The sequence below is a fragment of the Sceloporus undulatus genome, chromosome 6 (genome assembly GCF_019175285.1).
Source record: "Sceloporus undulatus isolate JIND9_A2432 ecotype Alabama chromosome 6, SceUnd_v1.1, whole genome shotgun sequence".
Lineage (NCBI taxonomy): Eukaryota > Metazoa > Chordata > Lepidosauria > Squamata > Phrynosomatidae > Sceloporus > Sceloporus undulatus.
In genome coordinates, this window is record NC_056527.1 from 151,007 (window position 1) to 172,755 (window position 21,749).

At 58.7% G+C, this 21,749-nt stretch overlaps 2 protein-coding genes across 3 annotated transcripts in view; one reads left to right on the plus strand and one right to left on the minus strand.

Annotated features, from left to right (window-relative positions):
- Positions 1-21,749, plus strand: part of TMUB1 (transmembrane and ubiquitin like domain containing 1) — a 162,211-nt gene that overhangs the window by 73,037 nt on the left and 67,425 nt on the right. The window lies entirely within an intron of this gene.
- AGAP3 (ArfGAP with GTPase domain, ankyrin repeat and PH domain 3) overlaps positions 1,235-21,749 on the minus strand; it is a 37,688-nt gene continuing 17,173 nt past the window's right edge. Inside the window, exons 9-17 of the mRNA XM_042472227.1 lie at positions 19,543-19,647; positions 17,295-17,469; positions 11,018-11,224; positions 7,699-7,869; positions 4,444-4,598; positions 4,038-4,128; positions 3,580-3,802; positions 1,827-2,082; positions 1,235-1,731 (exon numbers count right to left, since the gene is read on the minus strand). Of these exons, the coding sequence (XP_042328161.1) occupies positions 1,507-1,731; positions 1,827-2,082; positions 3,580-3,802; positions 4,038-4,128; positions 4,444-4,598; positions 7,699-7,869; positions 11,018-11,224; positions 17,295-17,469; positions 19,543-19,647 (1,608 nt within the window). The 3' untranslated portion in view covers positions 1,235-1,506. The remainder of the gene's footprint in view (positions 1,732-1,826; positions 2,083-3,579; positions 3,803-4,037; positions 4,129-4,443; positions 4,599-7,698; positions 7,870-11,017; positions 11,225-17,294; positions 17,470-19,542; positions 19,648-21,749) is intronic.

A 21,749-nucleotide genomic window follows, 5' to 3' on the forward strand; every position in this document is an offset into this window, starting at 1 on the left:
CCCCCCCAGCCCCCGGAGGGCCTTGGCTGGGGGGGCTTGCCAAGCGGTGTGACCCCCTCCTGCCCCCTGAGGAGGCCTTGGGGGGCTTTTGGGGCTCGCGGGGGGGCAGGTAAGGAGAGGTTGGGGTTCCTTTGAAGGCGGGCCAGAATCCCCCCCCCAAGCGCTTCCTATTTCCTGCCTGGCTGAAAAGAGCCCCCCCCCCCCGCCTGTCCAATGTCCCGCGGAGTCGCCCTCCGAGCCCCCCTCCCGCCCCCCATTTGCCTGCTCTGGTTCCAGGGAGCTTTGGGGGGCGGCGGCAGGGGGCTATGTTTGGGGTCCGGGTCCCTCAAAGCGAAGCCGGGGCTTGGGGGCGCCGGGAATCATCCTGGGGCAGTCCCAGTGTGGCTGCACTGCAGCTCCCAGCATGCCTCACAGCTCCGCAGGGCTGTCCAGAGGGGCTGTTGGGAGCTGCAGTCCAGCAGCTTCTAGACAGAGCTGCATGCTTCTCCCCGGAAACAGAGTCGGTGCCCCAGTGGCACCTGGGGAGTGGGCGGGGGCGAGGGGGTCAAACAGCGTGCCCTTTTGACCCCCTCCCCCCCCCAAGCTCCCCCCCCCCACCCCGGGCTCCCTCTTTTTTTGGGGGTCCCTCTGTGCCGCCCTCAACCCCCCCCCCATGAGTCCACTGGCTCCTTGGGGCAAAATGGCTCTTGGGAACAAGGATTTTGGCGGAGGATGCAGGATCCCAGTCCAGCGGAAGATGACAGCCGCCCCCTCGGAGGACATGCCAGCAGGGGGAGCCCTTTCCATGGGGGGCTCATCCATCCCTTCAGGAGCAGCGGAGCCAGCCCCCCCCCCCTTTCCCAGCAATTGGAGGTCAGGAAGATCCAGCGGGGGGGGGTCCTTGGGGGCACCTCATTGGGTCCCGTGGTCCCACCTGCATCGCCCCCACCCCCTGCCCCCCCACCCCAGTAGCACCAAGCGCGGCGTGTGGTCTGAGGAGAAGGGCAGTGTCTTTATTGGGCAGCTTCCATTCTGCGGCCGCAGGTCAAAGGCTGTCCCTCTCAGTCTCTGGCACACATGGACACACGCGTGACACACGGAGGCAGGCCTCCAAGGAACCTTATTTACATACTATCATATAAATATTTCCAATGTACATTTTATACACAGGGGACTGAGATGGGGGGGGGCATCTGAGGGGGGGGTCACCAGTGAGCCCCCCACCAGGCAGAAAGGCTCAGCGGACGGGCCTGGCAAAAGGGGGGCTGGGGGTCAGGGAGGGGAGCTGCGCAGGGCCTGTCTTTTTCGGGGGGGGGGGGCACGTGGGTCCACTTCCCTTTTTCCAGGGGGGCTCACATAATTCCTGGCCCCCTGCTGGGGTGATAGTCTGGGCCACCCAGAGCCCCCCTCCTCATGTCCTCAGGCACCGTGGGCAGGAGGAAGGCTGACGAGCTGCCCTTGCTTCTTGCTGACTGGGGCCGAACCCCCTCCTGAGAGGGGACAGTGGGTGGGGGCAGGGAGGGCCCTTCAGTGGGTGGCTGGGCAGGGGGCCTCGGAGCAGGTCGAGGCGGCATTGTTGTTGGTGTTGCGCCGGGGGAGGCTGGGGGTCAGGGGGCCCGTGGTGCCAGGGGCGGCATCGCTGGGGCACCCATGCTGGAGCAAGATGTCCACACATTCCTGGCTGCCGGCGCGCCGGGCATAGGCCAGCGGGGTCTGGCCCCGGGCATCCCGTCCTTTTGCATCCACTCCGTACTGTGGGCAGAGAGAGAGGAGAGTCAGAGGAGTCAGGGGAGGGATGCCAACCCCTTTGGCCCCGTGGGGGGGTGGGGTGGGGGCCCTTCCTTTACCCAGATGAGGAGCTGCGTGAAGACCACATTTGCCATGGAGCAGGAGAGATGCAGAGCCGTCCGGCCGTCTCCGTCCCCGTACGTCTCGTTGACCTCCTCCTTGGTGCCATGTGCCAGGAGAGTGACCACTGCCCGCAGGTCGTCCTCCACCACGGCCCGGAGCAACTGCTGGCCCAGCGGCACGTCCGAGTGGGGCAAGGGGACCAGGAACAGCTTCTGCTCGTACTTGGCCCTGATCCAGCGCTCCTTTTCCTCTCTGTGAAGGACAGAGCCAGGCGTCATGCAGGTAGACCCCTCCTTTCCCCTTGGAAGCAAAAAGAGCCCCAGGAGACTCCTGGGGAAGCAGGCACTCCATCCATTTCCCTGCCCCCCAGGAAAGGCCGGCTGCTGGGCCCACAGCAGTGAGCGGGGCGCTGGGGAGAGGAGCAAGGCCGAAGAAGCGACGGACATGGGGGTGGCAGCGGCGGTATCGTGGCTGCCATCTCTCTGACGGCACAAAGGCGCTGGTGCCGAGGGGCCTGATCGATGCTGCTGGCACCCCGCTATCTGCTGCCCATTCTGTCCATCTGCCTCTCGCACAGAGTCATCAATGAACCAGCGGCTGGCGCATGCTCAGTGCCTCCTGCCCCCTGACCCGCTCTTATCCGCTGATAAGGGAGAGGCAGAAAAGGCCTCTTGTTTGGGTGTCCAAGAATGACGAGTGAGTGACAGGCAGCCCAGGCGAGTGGGAAAGAGCCCCCTCAGTGCTTCAATTATTAACCCCTTCCTCTCTTTGCATGGGACTGGGGGCGCTCCCTGTTGTGGTCTTGGCCAGCATTCGCTCACTTGCTCAATCACCAGCCACTTTTGGGTGGGTGGGGGAGCAAAGGGACTCGTGGCCCAAGCAGCGGTGGCAGCAGCGGATTAGGCAAGGACCAGGCTGCCTTCAAAGCAGCGAGGACCAGATTCTTCTCCAGAGAAGCATCTGGGGGTGGCATGGGTTTGGGGCCTGCATTTCCAGCACCAGGGAGGGCTTTGCCACAGAGGGGCTGAGACGCAGAGGCTCTGGGTTAGCTGCCCTCGGAGGAAGGGGTGGCTGGCAGCCCCCTTGGGATTCCGATTCAAATGGCGGTTTCCTGGCCTGTCGGGAGGTGTTCGGCAGCTGAGCAAAAGCTGTCAGCTTGAGTCCCAGGATCGCCCTGGGAGGCACCCACTCCCAGTCCTTCCAACCCACCAGTGGTCCTGAGATCCAGGCGAAAGGGGTCTCTGTCCCCTCCAGCACCCAGTGGGCCCCCTGAGCCTACAGCCTTTCCAAATTAGCCCCCTCCCCAAGCCGAATAGCATCTTCTCCCTCCTACTATAGAGTCCTTTCCTCTTTTTCCCAACTGTTGATTTTATCATTATGTTTTATATTGTAATTTATTTAATTTTGTTTCATAATTTGGGATTGACAGTTGAGAGGGGGATAACTTTTAATTGGATTTGATGTGTAACATATTGTTTTTCTGATTCCCTGTGAAAAGGCGGGCTATAAATAAATTGTATTATCATCATCATCATCATCATCATCATCATCATCATTTGCCATAGGCTCCTGGCACTGCAACACCCATCATCACATAACTGGGGATAAGCAGCACTTGAACTGGTAGCGGGAAGGCCCTTCGGGATTCCCCTAAACATCTGCAATGGGGGGGAGGAAAGCCGCCCAAGAGCAGCCCCCCTCAGGCTCCTGAGTTGCCGCTGTCCCCCACCCCCCGGTCATTCTAGTTACCTGGAGCTGTCTGGCCCAGGGTGGGGGTAGTTCTCCACGGCCCCCTCCCAGACGGAGTTGGCCACCGTGTTGCCAATGGCTGTCATCACCATCACCAGCTCCAACGGCCAGTCGTCCAGGTCCAGGGAGCGGACGCGCGAGAGGTGGGTGCCCAAGTTGCGGTGGATGCCCGAGCACTCGATACAGATCAGGGCCCCCAGGTTCAGGCTGGCCCAGTCCGGGTCTGCGGATGAAGGAGGGTAAGCGCTTGGCCATGGCAGATGGCGACCGGTCCTGGCCCAAGGCAACCCTCCCTCTGCCTCTCGCTCCTGGGCCACCCAGACAAACCCCCTTTTCGACTCCCTGTCTGTCCCCTCAGGGCAACTTCAGCGCTCCTGTTGTTGCTGTTGCACTGGATCTGTGAAGAGAGCAAAAGCCCCCCCTTCCATGGTATTACCCTCAGCCCCCCCCCAACTCACTGGGTGCATCGCAGTCCACGCAGAAGCTATTCCCGCGCACCGTCCGGATCGACTGCAGAGCGAGTGCGTCACCATGGCCACCCAGCCGGGCCTGAAAGGAATACAGCCGGCATGGCATGTTAGTGCGTTGGCAGCGGGATGGCCTTCCTATTTAGTACCCCCACACTGCCACCACCCTCCATGACGTGCCACTCTTCATCCCCCCCAATTGTCCCCCCAGCAGCAGCGGGGCTCAACCGTCCACCACCACCTCTCCTCTCTCTCACTGCTGAGAGCACTGAGGCATGCTCAGAGGCACTCTTTTGGGTCCTGTTGATGGGCCCAGAATGACCCCCTCTCCTGCCATGTCATCTTCCCCAGTGAACCTGCTGGTAGGGGGCAGCCCTCACCCCCATTTCTGGCCCACCTTGTTCTTGCTGCTCTCACAGCCCTGGAGGCTGGCCAGGATCTGGCTCTCGATGGCCTGGACCCAGAGCTCCCGCTCGTCTGCTGTAGAGGCCTCGAAAAGCCACGATTGGCCCGTCAGCGACACAATGATGAACTCAAAGGACTCGTCTTGCTCTGGGGGGGGGGAGATATAGAGAAGGAGGGTCTCATCTGATCGACTGTCTCTCCACTGTGTGCCATCAACTCATTGTGAGCTTGTGTGCATGGAGCGACTCTTGTCCAAATATGGGCCAAGCCTCTGAGCCCCCCCTCCAGCCCCCTTCTTGGCTCACAGTGGCCCTGAGGGTTGTCCTGGGGGCTGCCTGCCTTACTGCCAGCCCTCCTTCTTCAGGCACAGATGTCCAAAGGAAGTAGAGGAGAGCCATGAAACAGCACCTGCATATGTGGAAGGGAGCCCCCAAGAACACAAAGCACCCCCAAAGTGAAGGGTTTTCAGGTGTGCGGCACACCTGCCCCTTCTGCCCCCTTGGTGCCGTCCTGGTCCTGTGCCATGGGGGGGAGGGGGGTGTTTTGTATCTGTTAGGGGGACTCCATGCCCCTCCGGTGCTGATTTCAGTACATTCCTTTGGGCCCAGTAGGTAACACCCTCCCCCCCAATTCATTAGCTCAGTGACTGACCAACTGAGAAATTAGAGGAGCACTTGGGTAATTTGATGAGAGGCAGGAGGTGTGTGTGTGTGTGTGGGGGGTGCTGCTCAGTGCTGGCTTGGGGCAAAGGAGGAGGGTCTGTGCTGTGGGTGCGGGAGGTGCTCTGCTGGGATGAGGAAGGCCTGGCCAGGGAGCGGCCCGTGGGCTAGCCGAGCGAGCAAGCCACCCTCCTGATGGGTTTTTGATGATGTTCTGCCCAGCCAGCCTCTGAAGGACTCCCCAGTAAGCCAGGCAAGGCGCACGCTTCCACTGCTGCCGCTGCTGCTAATGGGTGTTAATCCTGTGACCTCCTCGTCTACGGTGCAACAAGCCCTCCAAATGAGAGGGAAATTAGTAAGGGCACCGTCAAAGTGGAGGAATGAGCTGTGCCACCCAACACCAGCACCAGGCTGCTATGCCAGGAATAGCCCACCCCCCGTATGCACACATAACGCATGAACCCCTTCCCACAGCCCCAGCTGTAAGACACAGCGAGGAGGAGAGGGAGGGAATGGAGCCCCCTTTCTTGGAGACCCCCTTCCACTGCGGTGGGGGACCCTCAGGCGTTATTACTGACCACTCATTGCCAGAGGGCAGCCCAGGTCCTGCCCACCCGCTCACCCATGCACCCCTCACCTGATAGGGGGGTACTAGTTGATGGGCTGGGGGCAGATGGCTGCCCTGCTGCCAGTGCCTGCGCTCCCCTGGCACTTGCTGGCAGAGGGTCTCCTCTCACCCAGCTCCGCTTGGGAGCTCTGCAGCGCACAGGCCCCAGGAGCACACTCCAGGCGGGGGCCATTCGTATTACATGTCACTGTGCTGCCGCTGCTGCCTCATTTTGCAGCTCATTAAACCCAATATTCCTAACCTGTATTAGCGCATCAGGGACAGTCCTCCCTTCCCGCCTGCCTGCCCAACAAACAGCAGCAAAAACAGCAGAGCCACTATCACAAAGTGTGTTTGGGGGTGTCTCCCCTCCGCACCCAGTGCATAGCAAATGCTGCTGTCCATGCCCCCTTGCAGGTTGGTGGAAGACATGGCCTGGGCACCAAGTTTCCCCCCAACATGTTGGAGTACATTTTAAGGCACCAGAAGGGCAGCTAGGCTCCAGAGACGGAGACCCAGTCAGGCAAGGGACAGGCACTCCTCAGGAGGAGGTGTGTGTGGGGTCTGCCTGCTCTCTAGGCACCCCCTGAGCCTTTTAATGGGGTGGCACTCTGGGAGGGGAGTTGAAGGGGAGCGCAGCAGCACACATGGGTGGGGTGGGGGTCTGCCCAGCCCAGGGGATGACACAGTCCCACCTGCTCTGGTGAGTGCTGCTCCATCCAGCGCTGGGGGTACCATCAATCATGGCTGTCATTAGGTCTCCCAAAATGACCCCCCAGGGGCTGCACCCATCCCCTGCCAGGCTTTAATGCTCAGCCAAAGGGCAAATGCCCAGTAGTTCAGCTGCCACGGAGACACATGTGCCACAAGGACTCCTGGCTAAAGCTGGTAGCCAGCAACATGGGGCACAGGGGCTCTGGAGCAATCCTGCCGTGCTTTACTTCCATGCCAGAAGTGGGCAGGGCCTTCCTATGGTGACCCCTGGCCCCTGTTATGGGGGCTTGGCAAAGGGGGACTGCCCATGGAGCCCATGGTTCACCCACAGGGCCGGTGTGGCATCGAGTGCCAGGTGCTTTGCAGAGGCTCCCCAAGCGGCCGCTCAACAGAGATGATAGCAGCAGCCTCCTGGTTCCAAATGCTCCCTCTCTCTTTAACAGGCGGCCATGTAAAGAAGCAACAGCTCTGTGCGTGATTTATGATCCTTCAGAACAACGAAGATTCAATTGCACGGCACGTCCGCGCCTCTGATTACCTCCTAAATGAGATAAACTGATAGCCATTCATCCCGAGGCTGCCTCTCCTGCTCTCTGAGGGTGCCAACTTCAGGCACCAAGCCCCAGCCCTAGAGGGCCCTGGGACCCCTGCCAGAGAAAAGGGGTCTGTGTGGGGCATGGCTGTGGGGAGGCTGGGTACCAAAGGACACACCAGGCTGCAGGGGGAGGGGGGGGACGGGGCGGGGGGGGGGGCAAAGAGGACTCACATCCATCCTTCCCTCCCACTGAGTGGGGGGTTCCTGGGCATGTGAATGCGGCCCCCAATTCACACAAACATATTTTGGAAAGGGGGGATTTCATTGCAGGGGATGGTGTGGGGTGTCTGTGTGTGTGTGTAGGAGTTGGAGGGGCGCTGGTGGGGTGTCTTCTCGGAGGCCTGCTGTGTGCATGTTGTGTGCCAGCCTGCACTGCTCTTTGGAGGGAGGAGAAGAAGGAGGGAGGGGGCAGCCAAGTAGCCATGACGGCGTTTCCCCTGCATGTGCACAAGGCCATTGCAGCCCTCCTGGGGCCTTGGAGATAGAAGGAAACCCCCATCATCTGCCCCTCCTGCACCCCACGGCTCCCTCTGTGACTGCTCTCCCGAGGATTCCTAGCCTGCCCACATCTGTGCCCCCAAGTTAAAGGAGCTGAAGGAAGAGAAGCAGCAGGCAGACCCACAGAGCGACTCACAGAGAAATAGGGGGTGTCCCACACGCCTCAAACAGTACCTTCGGGGGCAGTGCCTGCCCCATCTGGGCGCGTGGAGCTGGTGCTCTTTTTCCGGCGGTGCTTCTTCCGGTTGGCGTGTGGGGAGGGCGGGGGCTCCAGTTTGGGGCTGGCTGCGCTGGAGACGTTTGGGCTGGAGCTGAGGGTGTCTGCTATGCCGCCACCGCCGTTGGCTGGAGGGAGAATGAGAGTCATTCTGTAGCCCCAACTGACTGACCAACTGGCTGGCTGTCATTCCCTACCAACCCCTCTCCAGTCTCCCCCCAGATCCTTCCATCTCTCTGCCCCGCTCTCCCCCCAAAAGACCGGGAGCCAGCCTAGGCTGAAGTACCATGGGGGAAGAGAAGACCCCCCTCCCCTGCCCTTTGCCCCTACATTTGGGCAGGGATGACAAGGCCTCCTCCTCTTCCTCCAGCATCGCCTGCATGGCACTGAAGAGCCGTATCCCCGGCTGCCATGCGCCAAATTTATCCTCAATCATACTGTTCCTTACAATTAATAGCAGAATTAGAAACAATCAGGGAGCTGGCTAATTACTGTCAATTAGAGTGCACTAATCAAGCTCCGATCACACACATGCGCGTGCACACACACACACACACACACACACACGCTCTGCCGTGGCTCTCTGCATTAAATGTCAAATTTCATTAGAGACCAGCAACAAAATCAGAAGGCTGACATTCAGTTCCAGCCGCGGAGCCGCGTGCGCCAGCTCCCAATCAACAGGCATGCAGATGCCCCCCGCTAGGCACTCTGACCCCCCAAACCCTGAAGGCTCCCCCCAACCTTCAAGGATGTGGGGGGGCTGGGGTCAGGGGCCCCTCCCGGGGAAGCAGGGTAAGGCAGGTCGCTAGCAGTGGGGGGGGCTCCTCTTCCTTTTTGCGCCGGTGGCTGGAAAGGGGGCGTGTGCCCTTTGGGGGCCCTGAAGATCCTCCCCCAAAAAGCCAACATCAGTGAAATGGTTGAGATCTGGAGGCCAGGAGGCACACACACTGGTGCCACTGGCCCTGCTCCTGAAGCCCATGCAGGGCATGAGAGGGCTTCCCTGGAGAGCAAGATGGGGCTGGAGGACCCCAAATCTCCCGCAATTGAGATCCCCCACCCTGGGACGGTCCAGAAAGGCAATGATGGAGGTGGAAAAAGGGAGCGCCTCAGAGGCTGCTGGGGGGGGGGAGCATTGCCTTGCTCTCTTGACAAGGCTCAACGTCTTGCAAAAGGGTCATCTGGGAACAATTTTCAATCCGTTTCTACCTTTCAGGGGTCTTTGGCAAAATTTAGTTGGCGGGAAAAAAATGATTGTATTTTGCGAAAAACACAATATCTGAGGAGAAAACTAGCATTGGGCTGCAGGGGTTTTTTTTTACAGCGTGTCGGATATATATAAATACTGTACCACTTTTTTTGCACAAACAAAATTTTGACCAAGTGTATGAGCAAGTGTTGTAAAGGCAGCCCTGTCCTAGATATATATTGCTTCAAAATGCACAGTAACTTGCGTAATCTTACCCAGCAGGGAGAAAACGTGTGAGAGATTTGCCTTCTTCCTCAGAAAGAGGGCCCAAAGGGGGCACCAGTCAGGGCCCTTGGCTGGTCCACCGGACCACCGCAGCCGGGAGAACCGAGCCTGGCTTGGTCAGAGCAGCCGGACAGTCCAGCTCCATGGGGAGCAGCCATCCACTCCCCAACCCAGCAGGGCAGGCAGCATTCCTGGAGGGGGATGCAGGCCAGCATGTGGCTCTCCCAGGCCAAGAGCTCCAGGTGGTGGTTGCGTGATGCCTGGCAATCGAGAGGTAACTTTCAGACAGAGTGACTGCCTTTAGTTTTGGGACAAGAAGCTCCTGTGTCAGGAAGCCGAGAGGCCCTCCAAGTTGTGGAGGCATTCATGAGTTTCCGTGCCGCGGTTGCTCACTCACCTGCCTGCCCGGTCCATCCTCCAGCTGGGCCCCTGCTCCCCCTCATTCCCCTCCTGCCCAGAGCACCATCTGAAGGGGGTTGAGAGAAACCACATCTCCCCCTTGCTTCCTCCAAGAAGGATGCTACAGGAGCCTGTAGGGAATGGGCTCTGGGCACTGGAGAGAGGCTGGGGGGGGGGGGGGCGTAATTTCACCCTGACAGGGGGCTGGCATACACAAGCCACCCTCTTCCTCCTACATCTTGGAGGTTGCCCACATTGCCCCAGCCTCAACCCAGGGGAGACGTGGGGGGGCCCAAGGGACACAGCTTCACTGTACCTCCCCAGCAAGGATGGTGCCCAGGACCTCAGCCATGCCCTCCGCTGGCTGCCACCCATTGCTACCCGTATCTCTCTCTCTCTCTCTTTCTCCTCCTCCCCCCTCCCTCCCTCCCCCTCACTCTCTTGTTCCCTCGTTCGCTCGCTCGCTCGCTCTCGCTCTGCCCCATCAGCAGTAACAGTCTGATTAATTCGCTTCCAGCAGGGAGCTGATGGGGCCAATGATGGAGGCGCTGCATCAGCCACAGTGAAATTGATAGTTTTTCACAGTTACAAATGAGGAGCCTCCCTAGCTCCAAATGGCGGCGGCGCAGTCGGACTCCGGTAATGATCATAAAGAGGCTCTCTTTAAACTGCGAAAGCCCCTGGGAGCGAGTGGGGGGGCGGCTGCGGCGTTAATGAGAACGACAAGGGGGCGCGCAGCCATGGAAATGGCTCCTCCACTCTTGATGTGCATTTAACTGCTTTTTTAGTGCTGCGGCGGCGGCGGCGGCGGCAGAGCCAGGAAGCACCAAGTGATGGATGCTGCACAGAAGCATTTATTTTCCAATTCGGCAAAGTGGCTACGTTGGGAAATGTATGAATTATTTTAATTCACTCAGCTGCCCTGAAACACCCAGGCAGAGGCAGGCGGGCAGGGGCCTGTGCTGGGGCTCCCCATCGCGGAGCAAAACTGGCTGGGCAGTTGGTCAACAGGTAGCCCACCTCTGGGGAAGGGTCTGGGCCCAGCCCAGGATTGGCTGTCCACTGCCCCCCTGGAGGGACACATCATTCCCTCCAGGCCTCAGATTGGCTGCCATTCTCAAGACCCCCTTCGCTGACACACCAACAGAGGCTGGCTGCCCCTGGCCCACCTTCCAGGGTTGGAAGGTGCCACCTGGGTGCCTCTTCTTTCTCCCCATCCCCTCCAATTATCCTTGGGGCACCTGCAAATGGACTGCAGCGAAATAGAATAGACCACAGTGGGCCACCTGCAGCTCACCCCAACCCAACTGGCGGGGCATTTCTAGGGGTTCGCCCCATTGTACGCAAGCCACCTAACACCATCAACACCCCCCCACAGTAGCAGAGAGATGCCCCTTGCTCACCTGGGTGGCCTCCTCCAGTGCTGGGGATGATGACGGCTTCACTCCACTGGTCAGCGCTGGAAACCGAGTAAGACCTCTGGTGCATGCCGCTGCCACCTCCGCTGCTGCCGCCGCCACCATCCGGCTTCACATTGAAGCTGACCAGGTTGGTGCCACTGCCTGAGCGCTCCGAAAGCAAGGAGGTGCTGCTGGCCAAGGGGGGGGCACCTGCAAAGGGGGGGAGGGAGAGGGGTGGGTGAGGGGTGGCAGAAGGAGGCAACCTCTGAACACCTCAGATCCCCAAGAGTCCCCACATCGCCAGGCAAAGGGGAACCCAAACTGCCATGCAACACCACGGCTCATGGAAAAGCCTCCAAAGGAAGCCAAAGGAGAGCCGTGGGTGAGGGGTGAGTGGCAAGAACAGGGGGGCCACGGCCTGGGTTCCCTCTCCCACAGCCCCCTCCCACTGTCAGCGTCTGGCACCAAGTGGTGGAGCCGAGTGGTCTCAGCTGCAGCCCAGCGAGCGATGGAAATGCCATCCCCAGGCTGCCCCCCACCCCTTTTATGGGGACACCTTGCTTCTCTCCCTCACTTGCTCACAACAGCAGGGGCTTCCTTTACACAGAGAAGATACGGTGCCAAGTCGATATAGCACAGAAGCAGCTGTAGGTGTTGCTGAACTGAAACTCCCAGTGTCCCTTAACCACTAGCTGGCAAAGGCCAGGGAGGCTGGGAGCTGCAGTCCAGCACCCTTTGAGGACTGGACACAGAGTTCCCTGTGTGCTGCAAACCCATGCCTGACACCTCATGCCCCCCACTTGCCCCATCCTTTCCCAGGGAGCGACCAGTGGCATCCCCTCTCCCTTCTCTGTCCCAAAAGACACATCTTCCCTATAGCAGCTCCCCAAAGCTGCTCTGGCACAATATCAGAGGGGCTGTGAAACCCCATGTGGGGCCAATGCATTTAGGCTCCCATGGGAGGAGGGGCCTTGGTACCAAGACAGTCCCCCCTTCCCCAAAAAAGGAGCCTGGAGGGCAGCACAGCACCAGCAAAGCGGCAGCAGAGGAGGGAGAGGGAGACGGGATGCTGCCACCCAGGCCTAGTGGGTCCGTTTACAGCGTTCCCTCTTTGCCCAAATCCATCTGGGGCAGGGCAAGTGGCACCCTCGGGGAAGCAGCCAACGTGCCCAAATGGGGCACCTGGAAGGACAGCAGCATCTGGGGAGCCCAGTGGGGACCCTTGGCCTGTGGCTCAGAAGGGGACATCGAGGGGAAGGGCTCTTTGGGAGCTGGGAAGGGGCTTGTTGCTTTCATGGCCCCTCATCCCTGCTCCTTGGTTCCTTCTCTGCCCCCAAGATGAGCGACAGGACCGGCTGCTCTGTGCTCCAAGCCCCCCTCGCCCCCACCTAGCTCAGCGCCTCCAAAACACGTGTAAAACCGTGACACTGACTTTGCCTCTAATTAGCCCTTAATTTACAAGACACACTCGGAAGGGTAATTAGCTGCTGCTCGGCTCTCTCCCGGCTGCCACATCCATCTCTCTCTGGCTGCCTCCTTCCTGGGTGGCGGGGGGGGGGGCAAGGTAGGGGAGGAGCGGCTGTGCCCAGAGACCCCTTGCTCCTCACACCCATTGGCAGGGAAAGGCCCTTCCTGAACCTGCCCCAGGGTACATGTGGTTGCCCTCCAGGCAGAGCCCTTCCCATTCCTTGGGTGCAAAGTAGCCCTGGATCCAGTGGCCATAAAGCCTGATGCTTGGGGAAGGGGATCAGGACAGCCACTGCAATCCAGCCCAATTCTCTTTCCCCACAACAGATTCTGTCAGAAACACAGAGAAGCCACCGTTGTGCCATGCTCTCAGGGCAGGTATGCGTCCTCCACTGCCAAGAGTGCCCCCAATGCCTTCCTAGTAGCCGAAGAGACCTTCCTGGGTCACCAGTCGCACAACCCTTGGGATCATTGGGGGGGGGGTCTTTGCAGCACTTGTCAGGAGGCTTATGGGGACAGGGCAGAAAAGGGGGACAGGGGTCCTGTGCACTCCAACGTTTCCCAGCACCACTTTTATCTCCTCCTCAAAATATCTGAAGGGCTGTCATGACATGGAAGATGGAACTAATTTGTTTTGTCCTGCTCCAGAATCCAGAACACAGATGAATGAAATCAAATTACAAGAAAAAGGATTCTATCTAAACACAAGGAATAACTTCTTGATTGCAAGACCAGTTTTTGGCAGTGGACCGGAGTTCCTCAGAGGGTGCGGGACCCTCCATCTTTGGAGATCTTTAGACAGAGGTTGGGTGCATGATGGCTGGCGGATGACATGGGGGAGGAGGGGTGAAAAACAAATCCTAGCACACAGAACAGCCCTCCGCCGGCCAGGATCTGAGCGCTGAGCAGGTCAGGACTGACCAGGAAAAGGGCCTGGCATTCTGGCAAACAGCCCAAAGAATGGCTGGAGCTGAGAGTTGCGGATGACAGGAATCCCTCACTAAACACTATTAGAAACTGTCATTGTCCTTCTCCTCCTCCTCCTCATGTTATTCCCGTCTGTGGTGCAAGAGCACATGGGACATATCATCCTCAATTCTGGACGCTGCCTGTAACAGGAAGCTGCAGAGCTGCAGACGCCTCAGGGCTGATGGCGACCAAGACAACTGAGGGACTGGAGCAGCAACTTCTCTGAAGAAACAGGGGCAATGCAATGGTGGCGCTTCAATTCTACTGTGCATGCCGAGTTCCCAAGGCCAGAAGACCTCCATGGGCAGCAGGCAAGGGAGCAATGCCACAGCCACTTAGCAAATGCCTTCACGGGTCAAGCATCTGACATTACGACAGTCAGGGCACCTTTTCCGGCTCCTTGAGAATTGGAACTGGCCAGGAAAGACCGAAGACCACATTCCAGGGCAGGAGCAGAGCGGGAAGAATATGGCGCTCAGGGGCTCTGTGGGGTGGAGGTGAGGAAGGTGCTGCCAAGAGACTGTGTTGCCTCAGCCTGCGACGCTGCAGCAAACAGGCCCAAGATGGTGCCTAGTGACAGTGGGAAGTGGAACAGCTCTCAAGGCAGAACTGGTGCAGTTCACAGAACTAGTAAGGTCCTATTCTCCATTTGATTCTCCTGCAGGGGACTGGGAAAGTACAAACCAGGGCCAAATGCCCTCACAAAAATCTGGGATGTTCTGGGAAGGTGTTCCGGCATGAGTCACGGGGAACAGTTCCCAAGTGGTCCCTCGAGCACTCTGGCTTCCCAAGGAAGGGCCTGGATGCCCTGTAGGACCATTCCCAGAGCTGGGCACCAGCGGGGCCCCCATTGGGGGTGTGGGCATGCAGGGCTCAGCCAGAGACAGGAGCTGGTCATTCAGCTGGGTCTGCATTGAGCCTGTCCCCCCCCCCCTCCACTGCCTCCCACTTGCTGCAACTGCCAGGAGACCTAAATGGGGGCGGAAGATGGAAGGCACTTGTGGAGGGAAACACCTTGGAAAGCTGTTTCACAGAGCTGTGCAGCTGGAAATGAAATGGCAGGCATCCGAGGCAGGAGGTGGAGGTGGGCAGCCACTGGAGCCGCACCTGAGAGCCAGAGCAATCGCAAATCTGGGGATGGCTTTGGGAGAGGCAGGGGGCAGGAAACGCTGAAGCAGTTGAAAAGGCGGCTGAGCTGCTTGGGGGGGCAGCCGGAAGGACCCACGAGGGACACTCCCCCACCAGAGCCAACGTGCCCAGGGAGGGTCTGGGGCATCTGAAAGGCCTCCCAGCAAGAAGACCCTCTGAGCAGCCCAGGTGGGTGGCTGGGGCAGGAAAGGGCAGGACCTGGAGGCTGCCCAATCCCCCTCACCAGAGGCTTTCACCCCCCTGGATCTCCCCATACTTTCCCAACAGGAAGAGCAGGCTGCCTCTGGTGCAAGAATGGACCATAGTCGCCCTACTTCCATGCACTTCTCTAGTTTTTATGTGCTATGGGGCGTCATGATGGGCATGGCAATAGTATCTTTGCCTAGAGGGCAATTCTTTCTGTCTGTGCCAAGTTCCACCTGAGAGTAAGGCAGGTATGTGGGCTCTGCCTGGCAAGATGCCTGCATTTCAGTTGGGCAGGGGAAGATTGTGGCAGGCATGCATGTGAAGAGGCACTGAAGGAACTGCATGCCAGGGCTACCTTTTGGCTGGGCAGAGGACACTGCCTATCAGGGCTCCACAGTGGTGGAAAGGGCAGGTGGCCACTTTAGCCAGTCTGCAAGGACACGGAGGCAGCCTCCAGCCTCAGCAGTCCAGCGGCGAGTGGGGCGGGGGGGGGGGGGCAGCGAAGAGCATAGGAGACCCTTTGGGGCAGGAGGCATTCATTGGCTGGAGAGGCCGGGAATGGGGCTCAATGCCGTCCCTCTCTTCTGCTCAGGAAGGCCCCTCTGCTCCCAAAAGGGCCAGGGCCACTTGCTGCCCAGGCCTGACCCCCCTCACATCACTTGCCAAACCTGCCACAGTGTCATCACCCCCGAAGCGAGAGGCCGCGCGTGGGCGAAACAGGGATCCCTTTTCTTTGTTAATTCTTCCCTCATTACATTTGAAATTCCACAATCAGTGTGCACTGTAATTGTCGAATTTGATGCTAATGATTAATGAATTAAACATGGATCCATCAATTAGTCCTTGGAGAATAATTCTGCATAAAGCAGCGGATAATGTAATTACAGTAACAAAGATAATGAGATGTTAACATCGACGGAGCCCGACGTGACATGATCACAGCAGGCAAAGCAGCCGGGTTCAGAGAGCCAATCGCATCCTCTCTGCCCCGCCGAGCAGCTGGGGGGCCAGAGGGGGGCGCAGGGGGCACGCGCATGGCCAGGGCAAGGGAAGGCAGAGTTTCGCCTGCCAGAGGGGGAGGGGGGGGGGAGGGAGGAAAGGAGGGTGTCTCAGCCCCTAAAAGTACCCATCAAGCAAATGAGCCCACCAGGAGGGCTTCCTTGCGGCAGGGGCAGCCACGGCAAAGCATGCCCTCCCACACCACCAAAACAGCAAGTGCCTCAGCCGGGCAGACTGTGGCCCCCTGCCTCTTGCCCCCGTTCCACACAAAGAGTGCGAGGGGGGCAGGAAGAGACCCCAATGGAAACGTCTTCCTATGGCCTCCCAGGGAGGTCAGCAGAAGTCAACAGGAAGAGGAAGAAGAGGGGGCCTGAATGGTCAGCAGGAGACCAGTCACAGGGAATGATGAAGGATGGCTTGGCCTGGTGGGGAGGGACCCCACCAGAGACTCTTCTGCGGGGAGGAAGAGGCAACACATTGGCGATGGAAGGGGTGAGAGACCCTCCCGTGGGTTGTCCCAAGGCAGCCAGGGCTAAGGAAACCAACCCTCCTGCAGACACTGCCTGTCTGTCCTGGAAGACCCTCCCTCCCCCGGCACACCTGCCCTTGGCTGCACCATGGAGGAAGCTCAGACTGATGGGGCCTGAAACCATGGGACACCCTCTTTTGGCCACAATAAATCTGTGGGCCTTTCGTGGGAGCACTGCAGCTCCCCCTCCCCAGTTACAAATTAGATTCAAGGGTCAGCAGGGAGAGGCTCTCTGACCAAGGCTGCTACCCCAGCTGCCCTTTGGGTTGCCTTTCTCCCCATGGAGAGGAGGCCCAGAGCAAAGAAGGGGCAGAGCATGCCAAAATCCAGGGGACAGGAACAGGGAGAGGGAGGCTTCTTGGCTGGAGAAACACCCGCCTTCATGGCGCCTCTGCCCACCCTCCCCTCCCTGCCCACCTGCAGGCAAAGAGAAAGAGACCCCCCCATTTGCAAAGTTCCCAACTTTGGAGGGCCTGGATGCTCAGCCATAATGGGACTTTAATGCTAGTTATTTGCATTTAATTAGACACTGAAAACCGTTAATAGAGCCACGCTCTGCTCATCCTTTTCCATTCCTCCATCATTCCATCTCTGTGCCATTAGAGAAACATTTGCACGGCAAAGTCAAGCGCTCTGAAGTTGGGCAATGCCAGCGGCTGTCCCACAGGTGTGAGGAGTGCTGGCATCAGGCACCCCGGAGTCAGGATCAGGGCCTGGTCCTTCAGCCACAAAGGGGCCGCAGGGGGATTTACCCGGGGGCTGTAGCAGCCCCACCATGCTCCCTCTGCCTCACTCCCTGCTGCCAATGGGGCAACGCTGGACAGGAGTAGCCTTTGCCAAGAGAGGAAAGTGGGCACCCCCAAAAACCCGTCTCCCACGCTTCCCCCCGTGCCTTGGCTGGTGACCTCCATCCCAAGAGAGTCACCTTCCACCCAGATCACTGCCCACCAAAGCCCCACAGCATGCGGTCAGTGCTCTTACTGGACCCTCCTGGGAACTGGGCACTGCTCCTCTCCTTGGCCAGGCCATTGGTTTTGGGGCTGGCGCTGGGGGCCGTGGTGGCTGTGGTGGTGGCTCGTGGGAGCCGCTTGCCTGGCACTTTGACCGTCGTCCGCAGTAGGTCAATCTCCTTTCCATGGATGTTCTGCATATAGTCCTGGGACAGATAGACAGAGGGGTCAGTCCTCTTCCTGCCAGCAGGACAGCATCTCCTCCCCAGGGGGATAAGCCCCCACCTTGGTACAGATTCCTTAGATGGTGGCGATTGGGGGGTGGAAATAACTCTGTGTAAGGCAGGGCAGGGCCCACCACAGAGACATGGGGGCATCAGGTGTCTGAGCCCAGGGAGGTCCGGTGGGGAGGCTGTGCCCACCAGCCACTCTGGCTCCCCAGGAGGTCACCCAGCACAGCCACAACACCAAGGCCACCCTCAGCCCCTCCTCCTTGGATACTGGTGCCAGCGGGGCAGCCACCAAGGCAAGCAGGGCAGCCCCATGCTCCCGTATCCAGGGCCCTGCAGCAGGGCTCCCTCGGCCCCCAGGAGGATGAAGGCTGGATGCCCACCCAGCTGCACAGTGCAGCCTGTGAGGATTCCCCTGCTGCCTCAGCAGAACCAGGGCTGGCGCGAGGGCTGGGCTGCCCGTCTGGCGGATGCGAGCGGCAACCGACCCGCCACGGTCACCAACGCGCTGCCTTTATTGCCTGCCATAAAACAGCAATTTCTTCCCAAGCCTCCTCGCTAATTACCCAGCCAGTTCTCTCATTTCATTTTATTACTGGAATTAACAACGAGTTCAAAGCGTGGAAAGCTATTAAGATGTGTGATTAAGCCACATTCAATTAGCTTCTACAAACAATTTAATTGATGTTGCAGATAGAATTAACAGAAGGTGATTGTGTGAATGGCTTCAATGGCTGCAAAATGGGAGGTGCCTCCCTCCCCCTCCTTCCCTCCCCCCTCCCCCTTTCTCTGCTGCTGCTGCTCCTGGGGGGGGGGCAGAGGGTTCATACGGACAGGTGGGGGGCTGGGGGAGAAAGGCTGGGGTCGCAGAGGATCCCAGGCCAGCTCAAGCAAGGCTGACCACTGCAGAGGGCAAGGTGGGGAATGGGGGCCGAAGGGGCCCTTCTGAGCATGGAGGAGGAGGAAGGCGGTACAGTCATGGCACTGCCCCCCCCCAGCTGCCAAAGAGTTGCCCCCCAGAAGCTCACAAGACAAGCAAGTCCCTCTCCTCCCCAAGCTTCGCCCATTCCTTCCTGCTCCCTTATTTTGCTCCCATTCTGGTACACAACATTTCAGGGGGTTGTTGTAGTTGTCCTGAGTTGGTTGGCTGCCTAGCCTGCAGTATTTTGGTCAACTGGTGGGAGAGCTGAGGCTGGGAAAAGCTGCAAATGGCCAAAAGGATGGGCAGAGAAGCCCCCTCCGCTGGAGCATAAGGCCTTCCTCCAGATCTCTGAGAGGCACACTCCTCCCCTGCTGCATTCAGACACATGAAATGGGAACCAGAAGAGCAGATCCAGGCCTCACGATTTGCAAAGCATCCATTGTTCTGGGTCCTAGTTTCTGCTGCTCCAGGACCCGGACCAATGGATGCAAGCTCCAGGAAAACAGATTCCAGCTCAACATTAGGAGGAACTTCCTGACAGTAAGGGCTGTTCGACACTCCTTCCTTGGAGTGTAGTGGAGCTGCTTTCCTTGGAGGTCTTTTCAAAGAGGCTGGATGGCCATCTGTTGGGGATGCTTTGACTGAGATTTCCTGCATGGCAGGGGGTTGGAGTGGATGGCCCTTGGGGTCTCTTCCAACTCTAATTATCTATGATTCTATGATTTCAAGCAGAGTGTGTGCCCCCCCCATAACTGTTGGCTGGCTTGGGGGAAAGGGGCAAAGTGAGCCCCCAAGAGATCAGGCTGGGGGGGGGCAGGACCTGCCAGCCTCACGTACCCCCCCAGTGCCACGAGAGTTGCGCCTCGGCCCTTTTGTGCCACAGGTGCCTCTGTGGCGGTGGCTCCAGGTTTCCACAGCCAAGTGTGCTCAAGAGTGAGTGAGCAGCAGCCCCAGCCGCCATTAGCACCCTGGCGGGGAGGCGACAAAGACGGATAGGCGGCAGCCGCACACTTGTCCCAGCACTGGTGACAAAGAGCCGAGCGGCAGGCATGGCACAGCTGACTTCCTTCTTCCCTGGAGCCCCGGAGCCCCTCCTGCCCATCCGTCCGTCTGTGCGGGGGACTCACGTGGAGGCTGGGGTGATAGGTCAGGACCCCGTTGTCGCAGAGCGTCACATACTTCTTCTTCCATTCCTTGTTCAGGGACTTCCCGCTGCGCTTCAGGAGGACCCCCTGCGGGGGGGGGGGGGGAGGAAGGAAAGAAGTGAGAGCCTCAACCTCTTCAGCAGCTCCCAAAGCCACCAAACCCTTCTCCTCTCCCAGTGGGGGTGGGCACAGGGGGGCCTTGAGCGGGACTGCCAGAGAGCCCCTCTGCCAAAGGGGACAGGATGTGGGCTGTGGAGATGGTGGCAGCAACAGTGCCACAGTGGCCACTCCCCCAAACCCATGGGGTTGCCACTCTGCCACGTGCCCAGTGGCCAACCTGCAAGGGTGCCTTGTTCTCTCAGGGGCAGCCCTTGGAGACAAAAGGGCCAGTGAGCTTTTTGGGACTGTTGGTGCCCTCTCTTGGGGCAGCCAGAAGCACCCAGAAAAGGTCTCCAGCTCAAGCCACTCCGTGAGCCCAAATGCCACCCTTGCCCAGCCCCCTCCCTGTAGAAGATCCAAGCCCCAGGACTCCCATGGTCCACTTCCCACCACCTGGGGTAGAACTGGCCAGAAAGGTCAGCACTGACCCCACTGCGAGGGCCGCTGCCCCACAGCCCATACCGCAGTGACCCACAAGTGAGGCCAAACACTTTGGGAGGAGCCCAGCTCTTCCAACTGAGGCAGGCCTGGCCCCACCTTGCCAAGGCCAGCACTGCCCCCTTCCTGGTGCTGGCCAGCCAGTGACCAGAGGGGCCCGTTACTCTGGGCCCTTGCCATCAGCAAGAGTGCCCGGTTGCACTTCCCAGTGGCTCCTTTGGGGGAGTGGTGGCAACTGACCACAGGAGTAGGGCTCCTCCTGGCTGTCAGAGGGGCTCCCCATGTTCAACCCCCCACTCATTTCAAAAAGACAGAGGGAGGGAAGGAGGGAGGGAGAGAGGGAGGGAGAGTGTCAACAGCTGCCCATCCTTGGCTTGGGCACAGGTTGACCAGATGTCCTCCTTTCCCAGGATATGCCCTACATTTCTACTTTCTGTCCAAGAGGAATTCCAACATCTCCTCCATTTTGGGCATAACTAAGAATCACAGAATCACAGCATTGGAAGAGACCTTAAGGGCCATCCAGCCCAACTCCATCTGCCAGGTAGGAAGGCACAACCAAGAAGCATTCATTTATATTTATAGGCATGTTTTTAGTCTTTTTTGGGTAAACATCTCTATTCTTCTTAAATGTCCTACATTTTGTGCTGCCCCTTCCTCCTTGGTGGTGGCTAGGAGTACATCTGGTCACTCTGCATGGGCAGGAATCATAGAGTTGGAAGAGACCGCAAGGGCCACCCAGTCCAACCCCATTCTGCCATGCAGGAACTCTCCATATTGTGTCCAGTACTGGGCACCATAATTCAAAAAGGACATTGAGAAACTGGAGCGTGTCCAAAGGGAGCTGGGGATGTTTAGCCTGGAGAAAAGAAGGTTAAGAGGTGATATGATAATAGCCCTGTTTAAATATTTGAAGGGAGGCCATATTGAGGAGGGAGCAAGCTTGTTTTCTGCTGCTCCAGAGAACAGGACCCAAAGCAATGGATGCAAGCTGCAGGAAAAGAGATTCCACCTCAACATTAGAAAGAACTTCCGGACAATAAGGGCTGTTTGATAGTGGAACACATACCTTCAGTGGAGATTTGGTGGAGTCTCCTTCTTTGGAGGTTTTTAAGCATGGGCTGGATGGCCATCTGTCAATGGGGATGCTTTGTTTGAGAGTTCCTGCATGGCAGAATGGGGTTGGACTGGATGGCCCGTTTTGGGGTCTCTTCCAATTCTACGATTCTATGATTCCATGAAAGCATCGCCATTGACAGATGGCCATCCAGCCTCTGCTTAAAGACCTCCAAGGAAGGAGACTCCACTACACTCTGAGGAAGGAGTGTGTTCCACTGTCGAACAGCCCTTACTCTCAGGATGTTCCTCCTAATGTTGAGCTGGAATGTCTTTTCCTATAGCTTTCATCCAGCACTGGGCACCTCACTGGGGACCCACCATTCTGCTGATTGATCCCACAGATACCACAGTGAGGAGGAGGCTCCTGCTCTGTCCCCCAAATTCATCTGCTGCTCAAGGGATAGGGGCAGGGCAGGTGGGTTCCTGTCTCTGGGCCTCCCTTCTCTCTCTCCCTCTCCATCTCACCCTCGCCC